The 12,425-nt window shown below is 44.7% G+C and overlaps 1 protein-coding gene across 18 annotated transcripts in view; it reads left to right on the plus strand.

Moving 5' to 3' along the window:
- The window catches only part of tle3a (TLE family member 3, transcriptional corepressor a), an 81,405-nt gene extending 78,111 nt beyond the window's left edge, over positions 1-3,294 (plus strand). For all 18 annotated transcript variants that reach the window (XM_067971304.1, XM_067971308.1, XM_067971306.1 and 15 more), the window contains one exon: positions 792-3,294. In XM_067971304.1, the coding sequence (XP_067827405.1) occupies positions 792-899 (108 nt within the window). In that variant the 3' untranslated portion in view covers positions 900-3,294. The remainder of the gene's footprint in view (positions 1-791) is intronic.
- The last annotated feature ends 9,131 nt before the right edge of the window (positions 3,295-12,425 follow it).

The raw sequence follows: 12,425 nt of genomic DNA on the forward strand, positions 1-12,425 counted from the left end.
GGACACTTTCCTGGAGGTGTCATCACATGACCTCCTGCCTCGCACCGACCCTCCCAACCACCACGCTCCCGCCATTGGTCGCCCGACACGTCCATCCTCGTGATGCCCCGCCTTCCCGTGGCCAATAGGAAAGCGAAGAGACTCTTCGTTGCCCGATTGGATGATTCTTGACATGTCAGTCAAACTGCCTTTTTCCCAATACTTTTGGAACAAAAGTGTTCAATTAATTTTTTTTTTTACAAAGCACAATTTTCTTTTAATGCCCTATAATTTTTTTCCCCCTGGGTTTTTGCTCGCAGCAGTGTCCTGAAGATTAATCTTCAATTCCTGGAGACTCCAGGGAAAATCCTGGAGGGCTGGGCACCTGCTCCTGGTCACAATCCAGGCACTCCTGCTGGAAAGTGTTGCTCCTTTTGGTATGGATGTCGGGTGAGGACCCGATTGGACAGAGTGGTGCCTGCTATAGTTGAATAGCCCGTCGATATTCTCCGTCTGGGCTCAGGCATGAAGAATGCCCACTCCTGAAACTGTGACCCGATTGAAGAAAGAGATTCAGGGGGGAGGAATAGCCAACTAGTTTGGCCAAAAAAACATTCATTGTGTTGTCCCAGGGAACTTAGTCTTACCTATTCCCCCCGCACCCAGAGGCTAATTCCCTATCTCAACCAGGGGTGCTGTGCACAAGGGATACTGACACGGTACGAGAGGGGAAACCTTTTGTCCAAGTAAACTTGATGGAAAATTGTTTAATTTCTTGGCCTTTTCTAAACTCTTTTCTTTCCCACCCCCAGTCAAAAGAATCATCGTCCGTTTTAAGTTGTGATATCTCAACTGATGACAAATATATTATCACGGGTTCCGGTGACAAGAAAGCAACAGTCTATGAGGTCATCTATTGAGGGAGGACGGACTATAGTGGCACTTTAGACTGTGGGATTCAGGGAAATCAATTGCTCTGGATGGAAATACAGCTTTTAAAATGAGAAGGAACGTATTGGGCATCGCAGTCAACCTAATAAGACCCGGCTTGCAAAAGACTGCCTGTCTGGGATTTTCAGGACTTATTTTAAGTCTGAAAAATTAAGAAGTGTCTCTTTCCTGCTCTGGAGAAAGGCTTGTGCTGGCCTCTTTGAATCTGAGATGTTTTAAGGTTCGTGATTTGTCCAAGGCCTAGAGTTGAAGGCCCAACTAGACTTTCTTTTTTCTCCTTCTTCTTTTAACCCACGGCAGTAAATCTGTTGAGTACAGAAGAGGGAGTCCCCTGCCAGTGGGCTGTGTGTGAAAGGTGAACTCCAGGATGAAACCGTGCTTCATTTGTCGATTATGAACTTGTTACACGTGTACTGTAAATATTCGGTGAAAGTAGGAGAATCTTCTGCCTGGCCTAGCCCTGGGCATGTCCAGCCCTTTCTGTTCCTTTCCAGCAGCAGAGTGCAAACGTGTCAGGCGCCCACAGCACCAGCTTTGCGTGTGGATTGAATCTTTTCACGGAGAAAAGAAGAAAAAAAAATGTGGCTGAGAAGCCAGCCACTGAACTCGGAAGAGAATTTGTTGGTTTGAGAGGGAACGGGCGATTGGAGGAGAAAGCGAGACCATCATAAAGAGTACAGGTTCCATCAAATCTTCGTGTGTCGACTTTTGCTTCAGGTCTTGTCGAGCGTCCCCTGCCCCGATCTTCTCCTCCTAGTTACCCCCTGGAAGGGAGGAGGGAGAAGAGAGAAGAAAATGGATAAATGTAAAGCAATGTTGGAGACATGGCTCAGGGAATCTGCAGAACAGAATTTGAGTGTTTTCATTTTGCCTCCCGAAGACAAATAAGAAGGAAAAACTCTTCGGAACTACTGATCGAGAATCTGGACTTTTCCGAAGTGATTTCTGTTTTTTTTTTAAAAGGAGAGAGTCTGCCAACAGATTTATTTTGCTTCCCCCGCCCCCCCCCCTCCATGAGTTTCTTTGCTTCAGGCGGTAGGGTGCACACTGTCTAGATTCCGTTTGTCTGGTCGGTTCTGTATATGTTTAAATCCCAGATGGCCAGTGGTGCAGTATTCCTCCAAAAAGAAAGTCTTGATTTATTTTTACTTTTTAATATTTGAACAGCAAGAGTAAAGTACTTAAGAATAGTGACTCTCGAAGTAACGTGTGTGTGAGAGTGTGTTTTCCCTTTCCTGAATTGGGAGACCATGGCTGTGTGTTTTTTTTTGTATCCATTCGGTTGTCCTGGAAATTACTGTTCTAAAGAGCAATGAGGATTGGTTCTGGGGTGGTGTTTTCTCTGGAGGAGCTCGTGTGTGTGTGTGTGTGTGTGTGTGTGTGTGTGTGTGTGTGTGTGTGTGGTGCCAATATTGAGTAGCTGGGGCCTTCATCAGAAGCCTCCACCGGTGGAGGCTCCTGGACCTCCTTCCACGCGCCCGCCCGCCCGCCCTCTTTGACGATTAGACCTCTCGCTCGTAACATTGCCATGCCTCTGATTTGATTTGAGAAGAATTTTGAAGCCCCACGACACCGACCCAAACCAGCGTGTGTCCATCACCCCCTTGGGCTTGGGGTGAGATGGAAGAGAGAATATCTTTCTCTTCCTGCTGTTGAACTTGGTTTTTTTTTTTCTTCACTCTACACTTTTTTTTCTCTTCCATCGTTTTTGTTTGTTTTCTCTTCCGATTCTACCTCCTTGTCTCTTGTGGTCTCCCTTGAAGTCAACCACCAGTACTGCACACATCTACCTGTGTAACATTGAAGCCAGGGTCAAAGATGGTCGTGCAAGAGCAACAGTTGCTACGAAAATTAAATGTTTTGGAGCATTTCCAAAGTTACCCCCAAAGTCGAATAGCCCCTTCCCCATCTGCGCCCCATAAAACCTGACCCTTACTCAGTAACATTAGTCAAGGACCAGTTAGTTTTATTCTATTCCCAGTTTCTGTGGGCTAACCTCGATGCTGTGATTTATTTTTCTTTGGTTTTCTTGATATAAAGTCAAATTGTTGATTACATCATGTTAATTTAATCCCCCCCCCCCCCATAAAAATATAATTGGCAGGACTTGTTTTGGATTTAACTCTTTTCTAATACTTGTGTTAAAATTATTTCTTTTTTTAAATAAATACAAAACTGAGCAAAAATGTACATAACCTGTAAACGCTGGTACCTGGGGGTCATTGAGAAACTACTTGGCAGGTCAGTGAAGTGTTTAAGTCTTGAGATCTCAGACACCGGAGTGTGTAGCGACATAACTTTGTGATCACAGAAGATAATGTACAGTTGTTAATAATTCAATAAAAGTTTTTTTTAAAAAAAAAAGTTTATATGTATAAAGAGCTATGTTATGAAGTTTCCAGAGACCTTTTGTAGAATTTAAAGTGGGAGGTTTGGTTCCCACAGGGGACCCGAAGGCAGTCTAGCTGGCTTTGGTTTATTGTTGCATGCCCCAGAATACATTGCCCCCTCTTTAAGGCGACGAAGGCAAACCTTGTGTTGTTTTCTTGAGGCCGAGGTTAAATCTTTTGAAACGGGCTCCAGCCAAGCAAAAATATATTTTGCTCGTGAAGGGGGTCTTAGCAGGTCACCAGACAGTTGAACCATGTGAAATGAGCAGCGAGGGATTAAGTGTTCCACATCTGTAAAACAGTCATTTTATATACAAGTTTCCTGTGACAGTGAAATAAAATCCGATACCAGTCGAGATCAGATCGTAACGGCCGTGAACCTGGTGAAAGTGTGTTTCGAGCCAGGTGCGTCACTTCTGGGTTCTCTCTCCTGTTTGACGGCACTCGAACCCCTCGATGTGTTAAAGTTGCACGCACACCAACTCCTGTCACCTTGTGCAATGCACTGCAGGCAGCAGAAACTGTAAAAGCAAAGAGTCAGTGATTTACGATTTTGAGTGGTTTACTATGTTCTGATTTAGGGTTTATCCACAGACAGCCCCTTCCACGCCTCCGATCAAGTACAAATGCAAACAAATAAGAAAAAAAAAGAAAGACTTGCATTTATATAGAGCCTTTTATAACCTACGGACATCCCAAAGCGCTTTACAGCCAATTAAATACTTTTGAGCTGTTGTAGGAAACGTGGCAGCCAATTTGCGCACAGCAAGATCCCACAAAGAGCAATGAGATAATGACCAGATAATCTGTTTTAGGTGTTGGTTGAGGGGTAAATATTGGCCAGGGCACTGGGGCGAACTCCCCTGCTCTTCTTCGAGATAGTGTTGTGGGATCTTTTACGTTCGCCCAAGAGGGCAGACGGGGCCTCGGTTTAACGTCTCATCCGAAAGATGGCACCTCTGACAGTGCAGCGCTCCCTCAGCACTGCACTGGGAGTGTCAGCCTGAATTTTGTGCTCAAGTCTCTGGAGTGGGACTTGAACCCACAACCTGACTCCAAGGCGTGAGGTGCTACCCACTGAGTCACAGCTAATCTACCATGAGTTGCCTGTGCTAAAGAGGTTGCAGGAGGTACGAGAGCTCCAGGTTGGGCACTTCTGACGTACGATTCCCTTTGTTTCGCCATTGGCGGCTGTGCCTTCAGCTGCTTAGGCCCTAAGCTCTGGCATTCCCTCTCTTAAACCTCTCTCCCCTCTTTTATGATGCTCCTTAAAACCTATCTCTGTGACCCTCCCCCCGTCCTAACATCATCTTATGTGGCTTGGTGTCAAATTTTGTTTGATAATCGCTCCTGTTAAGCACCTTGGGACATTTTACTATGTTAAAGGCACTATATAAATGCAAGTTCTTTATATAAAGAGGTTTTAGTAGTGAATGAGAGATGTGAAATTCACTCTGATACGTATCAGTCCCTGTATAAACTTCGGAATGTTGAGTGGGGGAAGGTTATAACTACTGACCGACCAGATTTAAATCATCATCCTGCATCAATAGACCATGTCTCGTTTTTCCGTTGATTAAGAGGGTCATATGTTAAAGCGCAGTGCGTTTTACTGGGTTGCTCTGCATTGGCCGCCAACCTGGTTTAAAGGCAGCCTCAATTATTTTCAATGGGGTCTGCTCCCTGTCTAAGTCATGGTGTGGTCTGAGGGCCTCCATTGGAGGCAACAGTTTGATGTTTTCTCAAAACGTTGTTCAGTTTTTTAAAACTTTTTTTTTTTACGTTATTAATTTTTAATTTCAATGTGTTGAAAACTGCCCCAGATCATCTTGTTCCTTCAACAAAAAACTTGGAGGGAAAACAGCAGTTGATGCAATGTTCAACTGCCATGGAATCTGCACATACTGTGTTTAAATAATAAGCTTGAAAACAGCAGGGATCCTGACACATTGGGAATATTTTCCAAGCGAGGACATATGTAATGTCCTAGAGGGCTTTCCGAGTGATGTATTGGACATGACAGAGCATGCTGGGCACAAGAAATCCGGAGAGCTCAGTGTGCTTGTGTTCAGGAAACTCTTTAGACACAAATATTTTAAAATCTCTACACGAGATACTCTGCCAATCTGCAAATGGCCTACACCTGACACCCACTATTAAAGTCCCACAGGCAGGGAAGCCTCTGCAAATTCCATGACTGGGTTCTTGATGTTTTCAGTTGGTGTTTATTTTGCATGTGTGCGTTGAATTGGGTAATAAAGCCCTCTCTAAAGAGAAGATTTAAGGAGAAGCTAGATAAGCACATGAGGGAGAAACGAATAGAAGGGTTAGATGAAGGGGATGGGGGGAGACTCGTGTAGAGCATTGACCTATGGAGCCGAATGGCCTGTTTCTGCACTGTACGCTCTGTATGTAACACCTCTAACATCGCCCACCTCTGCACCTACCTCAACCCATCTGCTCCTGAAACTCTCATCTCTGCCTTTGTCTTCTCCAGACTCGACTATGCCTTTCAGCTACCTAGTCCCCCGCCCTGTATTTCCCTCCGTAACCCATCCGCCTCTCCACCTTCCTCTCCCCTTTAAAACCTTCCTTAAAACCCACCTCTTTGACCAAGCTATTGTCACCCCTCCGAACATCTCCTTCTTTGGCCTCTGTGAAGCATTATCCAGTAACCCCACCCCACCGGCTGCTCACTATCTAGCTCATTGTCGAGTGACCCCTGCTTACTATCTAGCTCATTGTCGAGTGACCCCTGCTTACTACCCAGTTCATTGTCGAGTGACCGCCCCCCACCTGCTCACTATCCAGTGATTCCTAATGGGAAGTGTGTGGGTGTTGAGTGAGGACAGAATTGGGGTTGCCATATTCAAATAGCTTGCCCCCACAGGCTGAAACACTAAGATTGGCCATTTGGGTAGGGTACAGAATGGTGTCCAGTGCCTATGGAACTATTCCCCAGCAAGTAGTCAGCACCTTACTGAGAGGTGGGGGTTGGGGAGAACATAAAGAACTGCCATTCTTGTGTAAATCTAATCTTGTTCTTCATTCAATCCATAAGAGCACCCTGCAATGTGTCTGATGTTTCATTCTACTTGGTGCACAGATGAGATGCTCTCAGGTGGCCAGTTGAGGAGTTAAAAAGAACAGAAGAGGAAAAACATTGGCAGTCCCTGTAATGCAATGACGGAAATTTAATGGAGAACTGCAGAAGAATTGATGAAAAACATATTTGGTTTATTTGCTGTGTTGTGTGAGGTAGTGTGAAGGCCTGGCATTGTATGGCCTACTTTCTTGCCAAGTGGTGACAGCTGTTATTGTAACACATTCTGTCCCAAGGAATTGGGTGGATCCTTTCCCCATTTCTTCCTGGTCCTTTTGTAGCCAGCAGACTGGAGAGACCTGGCTGCTGCTCGATGCCGCAGAAGACCAGTAATTCCCCCACATCATAGTATGTCGCTCATTTGTGCGCGTGTGTCATTGACCGTGGAAGCTGAGAACCAATCCCACCTCATACTTGAGATATGAGCTGTGCTTGGTGTTGAAGAAGTGGCTCTTGAGTTGTCTGGTGTCTGCTTCCCCCAGTGTGCATCACAGACCATAAAGACCACGGTTCAACCAGGAAAATTCTCATCCTTGTTTTCATAACCCTCCATGATGCACCCTCCCCCCCACCACCCCCCCCAAATCTCTGTAGTCTCCTCCAGCCCTACAACCCTTCGAGATCTCTGCACTCCTCCAATTCTGGCCTCTTGCGCATCCTCGATTTCCATCGCCCCACCATTGGCGGCCGTGCCTTCTGCTGCCTAGGCCCTAAGCTCTGGACTTCCCTCCCTAAACCTCTCCTCCTTTAAGATGCTCCTTAAAGCCTACCTTGCCTACATTTATCCCTTAAGCAACACCTAAAACAGATTATCTGGTCATTATCACATTGCTGTTTGTGGGATCTTGCTGTGCACAAATTGGCTGCTCGTTCCTTTCATTACAACAAAGACCACACTTCAAAAGTACTTCATTGGCAGTAAAGCACTTTGGGATGGCCTGAGGTTGTGCAATGCAATTCTTTCTTTCAAATAAAGCTCAAATAGAAATTTTTTACACTTGGAGGATGTGGTCTAAACGCCTCTCAGCTTCCATTGAAATCAGCTGTAACAGTAACTGCTTGCAGTAGGATCTGAGCAGTTTTCATTTAAAACCTGCCTGTCATGCACCAGAGTATGTACACAATGGGGATGATTTGGCTGAAGGAGGTTGATTTGTAGCTTGTTCCTTGTGTGGCTATTTTTTTTTTTTTCGAAACAGCTTTAGCAGATTGGCCAGCTCTTTGATCACAGAGTAGTGAAAGAAAGCCAACTTTTCATCGGCCTCATATTCCATACCCGCCCCATTGATGGCCTTTCTGTTGCTCTACTAGGTGTTCCTGAATGAAAAATGAGGACTTCTTCTTGCTTCCTTTATCATATGCTCTACGGACATTGTTGGCTGCTAAGTCCTATTTCTCCTGTGTATTGTTGGATCAAGACTCGACTTCACGAAATCAACATGGTATTTTCAGATTTACTGAGTAAATGTAAAGTAGTACGGATGAGACATTAAACCAAGGCCCAATCTGCCTGTCTAGATGGATGTACAAGATCCCATGACTGTTTACAGAAGAGTTAGGAAGGATGTGAAGGCTTTTGGGAGGGTGCAGAAAAGATTTACTAGAATGGTTCCTGGGTTGAGGGGCATCAGTTATGTGAACAGACTGGAGAAGCTGGGGTTGTCCTCCTTTAGAGCAGAGAAGGTTGAGAGGAGATTTGATAGAAGAGTTCAAAATCATGAAGAGTTTAAATAATGAGTAACTGTTCCCTTTGGCGGAAGGGTCGAGAGCCAGAGGACACAGATTTAAGGTGATTGGCAAAAGAACCAAAGGCGACATGAGGAAAATATTTTTTATACAGCAAGTTTTTAGGGATGGGCAATAAACGCCGGCCTTGCCAGCGATGCCTACATCCCATGAACAAATAAGAAAAGAGAGTAGTTATGATCCAGGATGCGCTGCTTGAAAGAGTAGTGAAAGCAGATTCAATGGTGGCTTTGAAAAAGGAATTGGCTAAATACTTGAAGGGAAAAAATTTGCAGGGCTACGGGGAAAGAGCGGGAGAATGGGACTAACTGGATTGCTCTTACAAAGAGTTGGCAAGGGCTCGATGGGCCGAATGGCCTCCTTCTGTGCTGTAATCATTCTTTGATTCACCCAATGTTCTGTCCAACATTTATCCCTCAACTAATACCCACTAAAACAGATTAACCAACTGTTCGTTTATCTCATTGCTGTTTGTGGGACCTTGCTCTACGTAAATTGGCTGCCATGTTTGCCTACGTAACAACAGTGACTACATGTCAAAAGTAATTTATTGGCTGTGAAGCACTTTGGGATGACCTCAAGGTGTGAACGGTATATGAATGCAAACATAGAATGTATAGCACAGAAACAGGCCATTCAGCCCAACAGGTCCATGCCAGTATTTATGCTTCACAGGACCCTCCTTCATCTATCCCTATCAGCATATCCTTCTATTCCTTTCTCCCTCATGTGTTTATCCAGCTTCCCCTTAAATGTATCTATACTATTTGCCTCAACTACTCCTTCTGGTAGCAAGTTCCACATTCTAACCACTCTCTGGGTAAAGAAGTGCCTCCTGAATTCCCTATTGGATTTATTAGTTGTAAACAATTTTACAACACCAAGTTATAGTCCAGCAATTTTATTTGAAATTCACAAGCTTTTGGAGGCTTCCTCCTTCCTCAGGTGAACAACATTCACCTGAGGAAGGAGGAAGCATCCGAAAGCTTGTGAATTTCAAATAAAATTGCTGGACTATAACTTGGTGTTGTAAAATTGTTTACAATTATCAACCCCAGTCCATCACCGGCATCTCCACATCACAGATTTATTAGTGACTATCTTATATTTATGGACCCCTAGTTTTGGGTTCCCCTGCAAAGGGAAACATCTCCATGTCGACCCAATCAAACTCTTGCAGAATCTTAGACATCTACCAGGTCACCTCTCAATCTTCTCTTTTCCAGAGAAAAGATCCCCACCCTGTTCAATCTTTCAAGTGCTTGCTTTCTTAGTTTAAAAAAAAGGCAACAAATGGTTTCAGCCCTTGAGCACTCATCACCCCCCACTGCACGCAAAACCCGACCGAGAAATGCAATGAATGAGCCTGCCCTTTCTGAATGCACCATGCGACCTGTGCACTCACTTCACAAAAATATATATCCAAGTGGAAAGTCTTGAACATTCAATAAAAGTACCTCATAGTCCGAAATCCTAATCTTGCAAAATTAAACCACTGTAGCAGGACTGGGGATGGGGGGTGGTGAGGGGTTGGTGGAGTGGAGCAGTACAAGTTCAAATTAGTAGAAGGCAAATTTAGCACAAGTGAATGATCAAGAAATTTGTGTTTATTTAGCATCTTATTCAGGAAATCCAAAGCACTTCACCAACCAGTGAAACATTTTTTGACGCGTCCAGGCAAACGCAACGGTCATTTTGCACACCACGAGGCCGTAACGCTCAGTCCAACATCTCATCCAAAGGACGGAACCTCTGAGAATGCAGCAGTCCCTCAGTTTCACATTGATGCATTAGCCTAGGTTATGTACATAAGTGCTGGAATGATGCCTGACTTACAACCTAATGACTCAAAGGCAAGATCCCTACCAACTGAGCCAAGCTGGAACATTAATGTTTGGAATGGACTTTCACGTAGGGTAGTGGGGGCAAAAAGTATAGAACAGTTTAAGAAATGGTCAGAGCTTGTGACGGGAGAATTGTGGAGTTTTTTTTTGGATGGATGAGCCAAGTGACCTTCGTCTGATTCATGTTCTTGCGATGTGGTTGAATGCAGCACTGCAAACACTCAACAAACCACGATTGTGTTGCTAAAGAAAAGATTGGCAGCAGCAACAGAAAACACAATGACAAATGTCAAATGGGAAAACTTGGAGACGAGGCCATGCCCAAGAGGGCAGGCAAACAGCCAACATGCTTGCCAATGTCATTTTGCAACCAACTACAAGGAGTTGTATGAGGGCAGAGTGGGCAAAGCAGTGATTAGATGATTCCCTGATCCTTTTCCCTGGACTTTGTTTGTTTTCTCAATTTAAAAAAAAATGCAGACCAGGAAAGTCTTAGCTTTAGGAACATGGGAACAGGAGGAGGCCATTCAGCCCCTCGAGCCCGTTCCCCCATGCAATTAGATCATTGCTGGTCTGTATCTTAACTCCATCTACCTGCCTTTGTCCGTAACCCTTAATACCCTTGCTTAACAAAAAGCTATGAATCTCAGTTTTGACATTTTCAATTGACCCTCAGCCTCGACAGCTATTTGGGGGAGAGAGTTCCAGATTTCCACTCCCCTTTGTGTGAAGAAGTGATTCCTGACATCACCCCTGAACGGCCTGGCTCTAATTTAAAGGTTATGCCCCTACCAGAGGAAATAGTTTCTCTCTATCTACCCTATCAAATCCTTTAATCATCTTAAACACCTCAATCAGATCACCCCTTAATCTTCTATACTCAAGCCTAGCCTATGCAACCTGTTCTCGTAATTTAACCCTTTTAGCCCCGTATCATTCTGGTGAATCTGCGCTGCACCCCCTCCAAGGCCAATGTATCCTTCCTGAGGTGCGGTGCCCAGAACTGAATGCAGTCTCTCCAGATGGGGTCTAACCAGAGCTCTGTACAGCTGGAACATCACTTTCACCCCTTTGTAATCCAGCTCTCTTGAGATAAAGGCCAACATTCTATTAGCCTTTTTAATTTTTGTTGTGATGGCATTCTTTGCTGAGCTAACTGATCCCAGCTGCAGGAAACACTTGAGATGGTTTGCATTGTCCTGTTTTTGGGGTGAGGGCAGGACTGAGCTTAACTAAGATGCCCCACAATGGAGCAGTCTGCCAACAAAGGCTATCAAGGCTCAGGTCTGAAGAAAGCCCTGTTGGGTGAAATGGAATTGCAACATGAGTCAACGCCTACAGGTAAAGAGGGAGGAAGAAGATTGGTCAGATTTGTTAATCTAAAGGTACGGAAAACATCAAAACCTAATTACCGACCTCACATAAAGAAAAAAAACTTGTATTTATATAGCACGTTTAATGACCTCAGGACTTCCCAAAGCACTTTACAGCCAATGATTGTACGTTTGAGGTGTAGTCACTGTTGTAATATAGGAAACGTAGCAGCCAATTTACACACAGCAAGATCCCACAAACAGCAGTGTGATAATGACCAGATAATCTGTCTTAGTGATGTTGGTTGAGGGATAAATATTGACCAGAGAGAATTCCGCTGCTCTTCTTCAAAATATTGCCGTGAGACCTTTTACATCCACCTGAGAGGGCTGATGGGGCCTCAGTTTAACGTCTCATTCGAAAGACAGCACCTCTGACAGTGCAGCACTCCCTCAGTACTGGCACTGGGAGTGTCAGCCTGGGTTTTACTCAATACTCGAGCCACACACTAAGCGAGCTGGAGTTGTGGATCTAAGGTGGGATGGAGATGAAGCTCACTGCAGTTTATCCTTTATGTCCACAATCTGGCCAAGTCCCCAAATGACATCTTGGTCAGTTATCTGTTGGCACCAGGCTGCGGTAATCATTCCCAAAATGCCCACTAGACCAGTGGAGCCTGGGCAGAAGTTCATCCAACAAGCACTGCAGGGACAGAAAAATTCATTAGCTTACAACTAGATTATATGTCAGTGATAAAGTGACTCAAATCTCTCCTTCTGTATAATTTATGAGTGAAAGTTTTACATTTACTAAGTAACTAAGCTGTACTAAATCTCATTCCTCTTGCATCTGTCCTGACCAATCTCCTCTGGTAACCTAGCCTCCCACATATTGTATTCAAAATCCTCATCTACAAACCCATCCACCCTTCTACCTCCGTCACCGCCCCCATCCTACATCCCACCCCTTTTCTGAGATTGGACAGCTGTGTGTCAGCCTCTTGCTCCTCTCCCATTGGCGGTCAAGCTCTCGGCCATCTCCGGACAGTACGGGAATTCGCTCCTTAAACCTGCTCCCTTGAGTCATCTTTCCCCAACT

This window comes from Heptranchias perlo, chromosome 34, assembly GCF_035084215.1.
Source record: "Heptranchias perlo isolate sHepPer1 chromosome 34, sHepPer1.hap1, whole genome shotgun sequence".
Classification (NCBI taxonomy): Eukaryota; Metazoa; Chordata; class Chondrichthyes; order Hexanchiformes; family Hexanchidae; genus Heptranchias; species Heptranchias perlo.